At 36.0% G+C, this 13121-nt stretch overlaps 1 protein-coding gene across 1 annotated transcript in view; it reads left to right on the plus strand.

Moving 5' to 3' along the window:
* The window catches only part of LOC111328507 (uncharacterized), a 34652-nt gene that overhangs the window by 4821 nt on the left and 16710 nt on the right, over positions 1–13121 (plus strand). Inside the window, exons 3-9 of the mRNA XM_022932953.2 lie at positions 5046–5114; positions 7189–7385; positions 7850–7954; positions 8947–9214; positions 10289–10394; positions 10819–10901; positions 11478–11603. Of these exons, the coding sequence (XP_022788688.1) occupies positions 5046–5114; positions 7189–7385; positions 7850–7954; positions 8947–9214; positions 10289–10394; positions 10819–10901; positions 11478–11603 (954 nt within the window). The remainder of the gene's footprint in view (positions 1–5045; positions 5115–7188; positions 7386–7849; positions 7955–8946; positions 9215–10288; positions 10395–10818; positions 10902–11477; positions 11604–13121) is intronic.

Below are 13121 nucleotides of genomic sequence, written 5' to 3' on the forward strand. Positions count from 1 at the left end.
GTGCAAATTACTAAAATAGTGTGTGCACGCTGTCAAACTTCTGTCTGACTTGACTCTCTATGATACTTTTTTGATGTAAATTATTAAAACAACATGATTTCTTGTGCAATTTGGTGTATTTATGCACTGTAAACTTTTTCAGACTACAGATTGCTCTCGCCCTTAGGCAATTTTGTTTTTTGAAAAATTTACTTGTGCTTATGAATCCCAAATTGCACTAAAAATTATGCTATTGCCTATACTAAATGGAGTGCTCTACCGCTTGAAAGTTTCCTTAACCTGTCACATTTAAAATAAGGGTGCACAGTTAAGGATACTTGCTGAAGAACTAATTTTTCAGTATTTGGTTATATCAACTAAGTTGAAATTGTAAACTGGCCACAGTAAAGAGTTAAAAAGCTGATGTTTGGGGTGTTAGCCCTTCATCAGAGGTCCTGTCTTGGTTTATTTTAATTCAAGATTTGGTTGTCATTCTTGAATAAATCCCCATCAATAGTCACTGTGGTTTCCTTGAAATTGGAATGGGAAAAAATAGTCCCAATACCTCATTAGTGACACGCCTAATTGACACCTTTTTTTGATGGGGACTACCCTCAGCCAAACAATCAGACTTTAAGCCTTTTACTGGTAAATTATGTAAACTACATTCAATTTTTCTCAGTACTGGGAAATGGCTGCTCTACAAATTTCTCTGATGGTATTTCAATAGCTGTTATTAGACTGCAATATTTCATCAGCAGTTATGCTAAAATTAGGTGAAAGAAGCAGGCGTGAGGTGTCAGAGAAGCAGTTTTCTTCAGAGATTTTTTAAAAGCCAGTGATAAAAGAAAAAAAGATGACTGGCAGTAAACAAGTTGTGTGCCCAAAAGACATGAGCATCTATTCTGTTTATATGTATTCTTTTAACTTTTCTTTAATGAGTTCTTTCAAGTTTTGATCAATCTTTCTGGTTACAAACAAAAACAAAAATAAAACAAAGGTTAGAATTTCTTTCAGATCCAGTCAGGTAAGCTATTTTACTGCTTTGTTGTAATAGAATAGTTGTTGCAGCCGTAGAAATTAAAGCTGGCGAAAATTCTGGCCAGCAGTGCTTCTGGAGAAACTGAAATAGCAGCCTATTTTGGCCAGCTAGTGACTCTTACCGACAGCTCTAAAATGTACATGTTATAGTGGCGAGATTTAAAGATTTTTGGGTCAGACAATTTGGTGGGGAGCAGAGCATGACACTAACGGTAGGCAACTAGCCACAGATTAGTAGAAATTCAGTTTTGGCTGGTGGTTTTCAATTTCCAAAAACCAGTTTGGCTAGTAAACAAACTGAAATTGTTGTAACATCTTAGTTGTCAGTAGCCACTTGGTACATGTAAGTTGAAAAGTAAGCTTTGAGCCCTGGGATGGTTTTGCAGGGTGGGAAGAGAGGAGCTTGAAGCCAAACCAGGGACATTTATTTCCTGCTGTGAAATTAAGGGAGCAAGAAAAATTCTGATATTTTCTCTCTTTAATTATAAACCAGAGCTTTATTTGTTGTTTCTAGGTGCTACTGTTCAGTTTCCAATAATAGATTTTTCCGTAGTTAAATTTTGTGACAGATTTGTGACAAGTTAGGAAATATTACATTTAGTGCCAAACTTTTTGGTTGTGGTTATGTTGTTGTGAGAGAGATTTATTCCAAGCAGCTGGACCTCTTTTTGAAGCCCACTCTTTTTTTGGCTTCTAACAATTTCAACTCATTTGTACTACTCCCACCTATATTTGTGCTTGGCTTCTTGGTTTGTTATATTGACAGTTGGCCTATGCATACTAATTTTAGCATTTTGACTTCTAGCAACTGCTCAGTAAAATGTGTGTCCATGACAAGTTTTCAGTTCAGCTGTATTTGCCTTTTATTGGATATTCATTTATGTTTCATGTTTGAACTTAATGTATTTCCTGAAGGCTGATATTAGATCAGGATTAATTTTAATCTCTGTCAGTGTAGTTCATACATGTATTTCATCACTCATTTTTTTCTATTTTATCATCCCCCCAACTTCTTTTATTTTTGTCATTTAGAAACACATGGTCATTATTCATACCTTTTTTTTTTATGAAGATGCTTTTTTTAATTTGTGGCTTATTGTTAATCTGGCAGATGATGGAAATACTTTTCATGCATAAAAGTGTACAGAAATAATATATTTTCTTGATAAACCATTTCAAGTTTGGAGAGAGGAGTGTGTGAAAGGCAGAAATATGAAATTTTGATAAGATTTACTGTATATGCTAGTAAATTTATTTATTCAATGTAAGGTTTCATTTTTAAACCAATATTTTTCTAAACAGCTTGTCTTAATTTTTCATCATTAATAATTGGTTTTCTTAGAAATTGCTTTAACATGCTAATTTTACTGAGCGTCTAAAAATAGCTAAACATTTAATTGAGAAGTTTGCAATCAGCCATCACCTGAGTGGTTTTTTAAAATTTTTTGAATAAAATGTTTTTTATTTTTGTCAAAGTAGATGTATGTATAATTAGATTTGAAGATACATGAAAATACACTTCTTTTGTAATTTTCATGTAGAATTGCTCCAGGCATGTTTAAAGCGAATGAGGAAATTTATCTTTACAGGAAGTGGGGAAATCAGAGCCTGACTGCTGTTTAGGAAGATGTGAATTTAGCAAGTGACAGAAGAGTAAAATGATAAGACCAGTGCAAGTCTCTTTTAAATGCACTTGTTTTAAATGCACTTAGGTAGAGGAAAGCTGAGAAGCTTTCTCAGTAGAATACAGGCTGCATTCAGGAAACATACTTTTTAAGGGTTGGCTGTCCCTGACAATGGAACAGTGTTGAAATTGCCTAGGGGAGTTCACTTGTTTTCACTTTGAACACAGTTTTCGAATGACATTTGGAATAATGATATTCATGATAAAAAAAACAACAAAAACAAAACAATTATATTTGTTTACCAGTCAGTATTATCTTTCAATCAGTTACATGTAATAAGGCTTTGAAGAGGAAAGGAATTGCTTCTTTCTGGGAATTGTACAAAGTTTTACACTAAAAAAAGAATTGTGGGAAAATTTGTGAGTCAAAACCATTGTAGCAACAGTAATAAGAACATTTCAAGTGTAGAAATGATCCTTGCAGGTGTGTTGCAATTTTAACAATGGAAGTCTGAAACAATCCAGGCTTTGATAGGATTCAAACTCTTGCCTCCTAGAAAGTAATTGGGTGTTGCTACCAATTTAGCTATGAAGCCACACAGAGCAAGGCAACTTTCACTGGTCTTTTGAGGAGAAGATCTAATGAGTGAACCAGTAACATTTCATGACAGTGACAAAATCTAAAAATAACAAACCCCAACCCTGCTTATTCTCTTAGAGTTTTTCATTGGACTGAAAACAAGGTGAATCGTTTTTGTGGCACTCTATTTTGTTAGATTTGTTTGCTCCATGAAATAATACTATTGTGGATCAAAGACAGTCTGCAAAATCTACCAACATGTAATTCAAAACTCACAATCTGTTCATGCTGCATGGTAATTTAAAAGGGTGATTTTAAGGTTGGCTTGCTGTTTTTCTGTTTTTCTATCTTTTTATTTTTATTTTTTCAAGGAGCTGGCTTACAATTTCAGAGGTGCTATGAGTGCTCTTAAGGAAATAATAGTGTGAAGCAGCTTGCATTATACCAAAGTGAAGTTCTGCATTTTTCGTTGGTCTTAGACAGTGTAATTCTAGTAAACTGACCTCAAGCAAAAGAGTTAGATGCATTGGTATTAATTAAGTGGTTGAGCCCAGGGCTAACAGTGGATTTTCTGCTATAGTTGTTCTCACAAGGTTCCTTCATTTCTTTTCTGTAGTCAGTTAGTGGTTAAGAGTTGACCTGTTAATGCTGAGCAAATTCTCCATCCATCTCAATTGTCATACAGCAGACTACTTTGGACCTCATACATTCATCTCTCTGCAGTTCAAGTATCTGATGCTTATATATTCACATTTGTTCATTCCTTACTCACAGCTTTATTATGAACCACAAAATGACCAGCTTCCTGTTGGTGTATTAGCTCAGTTAAAAGAGAACCCCACCAATATAACAGCGGTCATGGGTTCAACTTGCCTTTAAGCTGCATTTTTTTTCAGGCTTTATTTTCCCAACTGCTTATCATGAGCAGTGTTCATAACTGGGGTGATTACTTTCAACTTCATTTTTTTTTTTCTCTCTGCCAACAGAGATGGATACGTGTCAGTATGTGTGTATTTAAATATGTTATAGTTCAATTTTGTTGTTTCAAGTTATTTTGCACTTTTTAGAAGAGCATCGTATTTTACTGGTTTAAAACAAAGTAATTAGTAATAAGAAAAAAAAAATTTAAGATATTTTGAAATGATTGAACATAGATTTCCTTAAAATTTTTATGTTGATTGCTGTAGTCTGCACTGATATTGGGAATGTTGTTTGTAAATAAGACAGGACTGGCTGTTAAAAGTTTAGCAGAATATTAGGATTTAAGAAAGTGTTTCATAGGCTTATATTTTTGTGCTCATCCGGACCTGTGACTCAGACTATAGAATATAAAGAACTCCGTGAGACTATATTTATATCAAAAGCAACACTGCCATGTTTGGGCCACAAAAACTTCTTCCAATACTTGGTAATTCCTGTTACTAACCCATTTTGATGGGTATTGTCAGCTTTGAAGAGGGTTGAAGAATCTTCAAAGAACTTTAGGTGTGCATTACTGGTCAAATTCAAGTTAAAAGTCACTCCAAACTTGAATGCATTCACTGATTCTCAATCACCAAAACTTTGAATGGTTCTATATTCAAGTTTCAAGACACAATTAAGTTTGGCATGAAAAACTGGCATCAGGAAAGCCAGTATTTTCTTTTCTCTTGATGTGTTTCACTATCAGTGTTGAATTGTATAGCATTCAGTTCTTCCTTGTTCCTTGTATTTTGAAATATGTTGTACCTCACATATGTAGATTGAGTTTTAAGTTAAGATCAAGTAAATACACCAAATTTTCATAGTATTTTAGCTAAATCTTGGTGATTTCTTTTTCAGATTCTCCCACAAGAGTGACCTCCAGTAACAGTAGGATACCAGTGGTTCCTTTAGTGCAAAATTTTAGTGGTAAGCAAACTTTTTTTTTAAGGAATCGTTGTATGAGAGATGTTTTCCTTGATTGAACATCACACCTGTCTGTCTTGTTCATTGTTCTATACATGTATTAGCGCAAACTTTTGTTCTTTTTGGAGGAAACCTAACCTTTTATAAGCTTCAGGGTTTTATGTAGGTTTCTTTCCCATACATGTTGTTGTATTTAATTTAGCTTCTCATGCTTTCTTGCAAATGCTTCCTTGCAAATCTTTATTGTAGTGTGCTAAATAAATAAATAATATTAAAAATGATACTGAAAATAAAGAATTTTGAGACAAACGGGCATTGTGAGAATAAGAAAGATGGTAAGTTTGAGCTCAGTAAAGAACTAGAGAAAGATGTTTTTCATTTTGTCATGAGCATGGGACAAAGAAAAATTATCGAGTCGTCATGAGGAATCGAACCTGAGACCTTTGGATTTTGCACTCCAATGCTCTACTATTCAGACTCAAAGATTCACTCCATGGTGTCCAAGGACCTTTACGAAGTTCATATATGACATGCATACTGCTAGGATCGGCAGTGTCAATTGTGCATTGTGAAATAAATTTTAAGAAAGGATGAATTTGAACAAGTGTACCGTTTTACCTGTGTCAACTACAATCTCTTATTCCTCTGGCTAAGTAAGAAATCAACTCAAGTTGATTTGGAGAGAAGTACATGTACATTTAGAACAACTTAAGAACTTTCTTTTGACTTACCTACAATGTACACTTACCAGAAATGCTCTAATGAGCCCTGTGGGAACTTGCAAATTTCCAGGGCTTGCAAACAGAGTGCTTGTTTGAGAGGGGGGTCAGATTTCTGAGAAAAAAGTTTCTTGAAAACTTAGTGGAGACTCAGTTGACTCAGTTCTTGATGTCTTTGATAATTGAGGACTATGCTGAGTCTCAAAGTTCAATTTTTGGGAATCAGGAAGTCAAGTTTTGAGTTTTAAAGCAATCAAAGTAGGATCTTCACTGATGATTTTAGGATTTCAGGTTAATTTCTCAAAAGTGCAGAAAAATAGCAGTGAACTATGAGAGTTGTTATGTATTAATTTGTTTATCCAGCAATGCATCAAGGCCAAGTTGGCATGAGGTGTGTTGGGTTTTTGTGGTGAGGAAAAAGCAAAAGAGCAAAACAAGTGGAGCAAGGACAAACTTGAACCCTTTCACTCCCATGAGTGACCAAAACAGAATTTTTCTTCACAACATCAATGCTATACCAAGAACACAAGTGATGAGGATAAATAAAAATATCAATTAGGGGATTATTAGTTGATCCAATATCAAATTCCTGAAAGTAACATTTTATGAGAAAAATGTATGACAAACAGCAAGGAGAACTATTAATGAGATTGTGGGAGTGAAAGGATCAATTCAATCTACCGTAAAAGTCCACAGATAAGCCGCACCTGCAGATAAGCCACACCTGCAGATAAGCCGCACCTGCAGATAAGCTGCACCTGCAGATAAGCTGCTCCTGCAGATAAGCTGCTCCTGCAGATAAGCTGTCAAATTTTGGAAAATATTTTTTTGAAAGAAATCAAAAGAAATCTGAAGTTGAGTCTTGAGAAGTCTTCTTCATCCACTGTTCATCGAACATAAACTCAATATTAACACTGCAACAGAAAATACTTTAAAGTCTTACCCACAATTTTTAGCACATTAATATCATGAACATTGTTTCTACCAGCTTTGACATATGATTGGTCTTTTTCTGGTATTTGTTGACAGGAATTTCTTCATTGAAAATAGTTTTTCTTTAGATTTTTGCATTACAACAAGAATGCGAGCAGAACATTCGACGCTTAGTAACCAGGCATTAGATCAGATGCAAAAATGGAAATTGGCGTTGACATTCACAACACCTTCTTCAAATGTTCCCGCAGATAAGCCACACCCCCAATTTCTAGCGATGATTTTTGGAAAAAAAGTGCAGCTTATACCTTGGCTTTTACGGTAATATCAGATTAGGAATGAACCCTAGAACACAGCAGTCTCTTCACATTGCATCTTTGATGTACATCAGCGAAGTTGACCATTAGTTTTTCAATGTTTTTCAGATGTTAACCACTATGCATCAACAGTTTCTCCAGAAGGTGTAGCCATACCACGCTTTATTCTGTCACCCAGCCAACAACAGCAAATTTCAGATATTTTCTATCTCAAGCAGCAACAGGAGCTGCAGCAACAGCTCCTCTACCAAAACTTCCAACACCAGTTACAACAACTTCAACAACAGCATCAGCATGAACTGCAGGTATGAAAACAACTCATCGATGCAAAATTTATGTTTTTATAATGTGTTGCTTTTCTCCCTTTCTCCCTTAGAGCCTTTCAAATTTTATGACTCATTCTCAAAACTCATTATTAATTTTGAAAGTGGACATTCATAACTTAATCCTTCAAACTCAGTTCTAGGCTGTCCAATTTTTAAGAGTGGAGGATTAAATTTCAAGTTGGGACTGTCAACTTACAGTTGAGTGCAAAAAAGGAAATTTTTTTAAAAAAGAAAGAAACTGTACAAAGTAGTATTAACCATGATGAAGGAGCCAGTGTATGCAAAAATTGCAGTGTGGCTCAGGTCTTGACAATCACCTTTTAACCCGAAGGTGGTCATGATTGATGCCTATTTTACAAGACTTCTAAGCTGTTTTTGTGGTATCTTAATCTGTGTAGTACTAATTCAGATGTAGCCATTAATCAGACAATTATTTTAAACAGCGCAAGAGATTGCTTATGAAGAGACAAGAAGAGCACCGGCCTAGAGAGCCGCAAGAAAAGACACAAAAAGAAAGGGAACACCGCTTTCCTCAACCAAAAATTAAGGTTGGTCTTGTTTGGATATTAACTACACTGGTAAATAACCCTTTTGGGGGAGGAATGTGTTAAAAAAAGCTTTACTCATTTCTTGGAGATGTGTTTGGCTAATTCATTGGTCTATAGTTCCCCAGTCATAGGTTACAGTTCTGGCAGAGGTCTCTATGTTGCATCCCTCAGTGAGACCCTCTCCTCTCCCAATGTATCACTCCACCCATGTGCATGCATATTAGCGGGTATGTCTAAGTATAAATGTACCAGCATTCTATTGCAAATAGGGCAATCTGGTTGGCTGCACTACTTGCTACATGTATCTATTCCGTGAAAGAATGCGAGTAGAGTTTACTTAGAAGCCTAGCAGTGTGCAGTTGTAGATGCAGTAAAAATTAAAACAGGAGCCTTTTTTTGTTAACTTTTGAAGGACTAGCATTTTTCCCCTATCTGTTGATTGGTGGTTTGCCCTTGCTACATGTAACTATCACAGGATTGAAATCTTTAGCTTGTAATTTCATTACATGTAGCTTGGATAACTTGAAATACTGTCGAGAGGTTAAAAAAGCAAAGCCAAAATTTCATGAGCTTTACTACCATTACTACTTATCTCTTTCACATTGGAACAATAAGGGTTAATAAGGGTTTTGACTATCATTATTTCATTTGGCAATTCTCCTCACTATCTGTTGTAAACTTCTCAGGACGTTAGTTCAGATAATTTGGTATTGGGTCAACCAGTAATCCCCTGGTGGATATTTTTCTTAATTCTCATCAATTTTCTGTGTGATGTTATATTGATATCGTAAGGAGAAATCCTGTCTTGGTCATGCATGGGAGTTAAAGAGTTAAAAAGAATGGACATAGTAGTTAGCTTGTACAAGCAACTACACACTGTCCTCTGATTTGAGGAATTTCCTCTCTTTCTGAGGAAGGAAATTGGGGGGGGGGGGGGCAAATTGCCTACTTCCTTGCAGGGAATCTGTTTCATGGTAAAACTTATTTTGAAGGTTGAACCAGAAGAATCTAATGAAAGAGGACATGGTAGTTCAGCAATGGATCAGGGTGAGCCTCCAGAAAAGCAATCTAAAATAAAGCAAGAAGTGCTTCAATCTCCCCCAAATCAGCCTCCTATAGCTACTCAACAACAGCACTTTCAGAAGCCACCAGCACAGGATAACCATCATCCACAACAACAGCAACAGCAACAACATCAACAGGCACCCCAGCCACCACCACAGCAGTCTCAAGGATCTCAGCAGCAGCCTCCACCAGAATGTTAGTTAACATCAGATTGATGTCATATCCTCACAGTTTTTTGTCCCATACAAAGACAAAATTAGAAACTTTTTAACCAGTTCCAATTTGTTTGTATATTCAATGTGTTTTTGAACATAGAATGAAATTTCATTATTACATGATACTTATATAATTTATAATCATTGCTTCAATTGGGAATTTGTCCTTCTGAATGTTCCAACAATTTGTTAAGCTAACAAAATTCTGAGCAGCTGAAGTCCTAAAATTTCACTACTCATTGGGCATGCAATACTTTTGTTTTGAATTTGGTTGACCTCAGCATTCAATCAATGAATTTGCTAACCCGCAAATTCTAAAGAGTTGATTAGGAACTTTCCTTTGATGCTCTGACTCATTTTCTTGCAAATATAAGTTTACAGGATTTGGTTGTTATTAACTCGCAGAAGTGTTAACATCTAACTTCTCCCTATACGTATCATATCCATACATTATCCAGGACACAGGTTTTTAAGGGGAATTAATTACTGCAAAGATTGCTTTCATTTAAAAGGTACTCCAACTTATCAGGTAGAGGTTGTTATCTTGATTGAACACCAAATTCTCATACTATATTAATATGTGGCATGGATGAAGCATAATGAAACCTTTCAGAAATGGCAATTAAGTACTTCATTGTTTTTAGATCTTATTAACCAGGCAGGAGGTCTGTATGGGAGAATCTTGACTGAGGTCGCCAGTACAGACCGAACACAGTGAGGTCTGTACCAGCAACCAAGGTCGAGATTCTCCCATACAGACTGACCTAGTTCGGTTAATAAGATGTTTATTATGTGGCTGTGTCTTATATGCCAATTTTTTATATTCTTTGAACCTTTTTTTTCTGGACTGGTCTGGATGCTGGTCTAGATGCCAGTCTAGATGGGAAAATCTAGACCGCTTTCAATATTGATTTCAGCCAATCAAATTCGTGAATTCAGTAGTTCCCAGTCCTTGTGAGACACAGCCATATAATAAAGAAAGTTAATATTTTGACCAGTTTTATGAGGATTCTGAGTTTTGATAGCTTCTTTGATTGTGTACTTCTTATTGCAGTATCTTCAAGTGAGGTGAAGAAGCGTCTTCATGAATTTGTTATCAGCAAAAAGCAAAAGGATCTTGCTTTAGCTTCTGGGACACATGCACAGGCCTTTAAGCACTGGTTGGTCTGAGTCTTTTTTTTTTTTTTAAAGTTGTTAATGGTTGTACCCAGATTTAACTAGGTGAAGGTTTGTTTTTTTATTGTCAAAGAGATATTTGCTTTGCCTTCCACATTTAACAAATTTTCATTCTTAAGATGGGGCTTTGAAGTGTTGACAAGTACCTTGACATTCCTAGTGCAATGCAGAATTTTGTTATGAAGCCACACTTTTGAAGCCTGAGCACTTGAAAGGCTCTTCTGTGCTTATTTCAAACCTCTGTTGCATTTGAATTGTTTTTTGTAGGCCATTCACTGTTTAAAGCAGTTAGTTATCCATGCAGTGAGTGTTCCATTTTCAAATTGGGGATGACCGACATCAGGGGTGCCAATGGAACATTATATCACTCTCTAATGGTTTCATCCTTTTGCATTGTTTTGTTTGCAGGAACCAGCAATATGATGATTCAGATCGAATTACTCCTCTAGGAACTGGCTATGAAGGGGTCAATTATCCACTGAGAAAAACAGGTCAGGAGTCCAATTTGCTGCAGTCTTAACTTCATTATCAAAGCTGTTATCCTTTGGATAATGCTGTAGATCAATGTTTTTTTTTAATTGAAAGTGTGTCAGATACACCTAATTGCAACAACAGTTTCATGGGAAAAAAGCAAAAAGCAAAAGTGAACTGGGAAAAAACCTAATACGAACTAATTAGCATATAAAGTACATGTACCCTTTTGCTAAAAGTGAGGCAGCTGAACAGTTTTCACAGAATTTCCAATGAAAAACTCTTTCAAAGTACTTGAGAGTATTAGATTTTGTTGAAAAAATTGATATACCAATGCCATATGCCTAATTTGATACCTGCTAAATAATTTGCCTTTTTCCTTTTTAACTTTTTCAATGCAAACCTTAGTGCACTTGGGTGTATATTTATCAAGGAAAATATTGGTTTTGTCCAGGTCTGTTTATCTTTAACACTCTTAAAGAGGATTGTGGGGCTAAAGGATTGAATTCACTTATTGAAAAATTATTATGTTATACTAGTCAAGTAATCCTGTATTTAGCCAGACCTGTCAGAACAACCACTATCTATTGTTACAGCTTCTGAACCTACCCTGAAAGTGAAGTCACGACTCAAAGCCCGACTTAGGTATTGTCATGGAAGCCCATTACTATACAGACGTCAAGATCGTCGAAATGGAAATAGAATCAACAAGAGCCTAACATGTGAGTGATCCTTTCACAAATTGTCTGAGCCCTTTACACCTTACCCTATCAGTATGCATATTCTCCATACTGTTCTCAAAAGATTTCTCAAGGTGCTGATGGGGAGAAGTTTGGTTAACAATCAAGAGGCTCCTAAGTTGGTAACAATTAACAAATGGTAAACACCACAGCGTACACTATCAAGTTATGGATGCACACAGGACGTTGTTAAGCACGAAAGAAGCGTAAGAGTCGCTCGAGGTGATAGCCGAGAGCGACTCTAGCTTCTTGAGTGCTTAGCAAACCTCCCGTGTGCATCCATAACTCAATAGTGTATGCTGTGGTGTTTACCAATTGTTTTATAACATAGCATTGATACATTGTAGCTAAAGAGTTCCCTTTTAATTAACAAATCTTACGCGACCAGAAAAAAACAAGCACGCACGGAAAAATAGTCTTTGCATTTGCTCACGTGAGCAGCATACACCCATTGGCAAATGGGGGACACTAAATTGACCAATCAGAGCGCGCGCTTTACTTTGGTTATGTTCTAATTTCCTTTATTATCCAACTACACTACGTAGAGTACAAATAATGCCATAGACAAGTACAAATGTCACGCGGTATTTCGTACTCCAGAGAACCGGTTAGACAGGTGTTTTCGCATTGCGCAAGCGCAGAATTGGATTGGAGTTACTGACGGACAATTTGAATCATATTTCCAACGACGAAGAGTCGGAATGGCTGGCAAATATAAATCCAAGTTTATTAGATGAATCGAATGAAGAAAAACAGTTAGACAACCAGGAGATTTCTTCATTTATTAAAGAATATAGACACAGCAACACGACAACGTGCCAATACCGTTCCGCTTCGCATACTTCTGTCACGCACTCCCCCAAAATAAATATCCGCGAAATTCGCCTGCACTGAAATAACAGTTTGGCATGTTAGATAATAAATAACTTATTAGTCGTTTTGTTGTGTAGTATCGCTGAGTATTTTTACTTGTTATTTGTATCTTGACTTGCCCTACGGGCTTGTCAAAATATGGCACAACTTGTAAAAATACTCAGCGATACTACACAACAAAAAGTCTAATAAGATATATTTATTTTATGACCTTTATCTGTGATTCAGGCTTGATGCAATGACAATGCTGCTCATGTCAACTTGTCACGCAATGTGTCACTCATTGAAAGAATCATTTTATTTGGCGTTGATATTGTGGCAAAAAATAAGTGAACAGTGGTTTAGCTTGGTATGTACTCTTATCGATAATGATAGTGGTCAATATTTGTTGCAGACTCACTTGGCTGTGTCTATAACATTCTGACCACTGTGATGATGAATATTATTCTCCTAAAGAGAAAAGACCATGCTAAACCACGGTCAATATGTTAAACACCCCATTATTAGTATTTTCAATCTCCTGTTCTCTTTGCATTGACAAGGAGAATTTGTTTACAAGACCATCAGCTTCTTCTTTTCCTCTATCCTTACGACCTCTACATTTGATTTAAGGGTGAAACTGTCAGG

This window comes from Stylophora pistillata, chromosome 12 (genome assembly GCF_964205215.1).
Source record: "Stylophora pistillata chromosome 12, jaStyPist1.2, whole genome shotgun sequence".
Lineage (NCBI taxonomy): Eukaryota > Metazoa > Cnidaria > Anthozoa > Scleractinia > Pocilloporidae > Stylophora > Stylophora pistillata.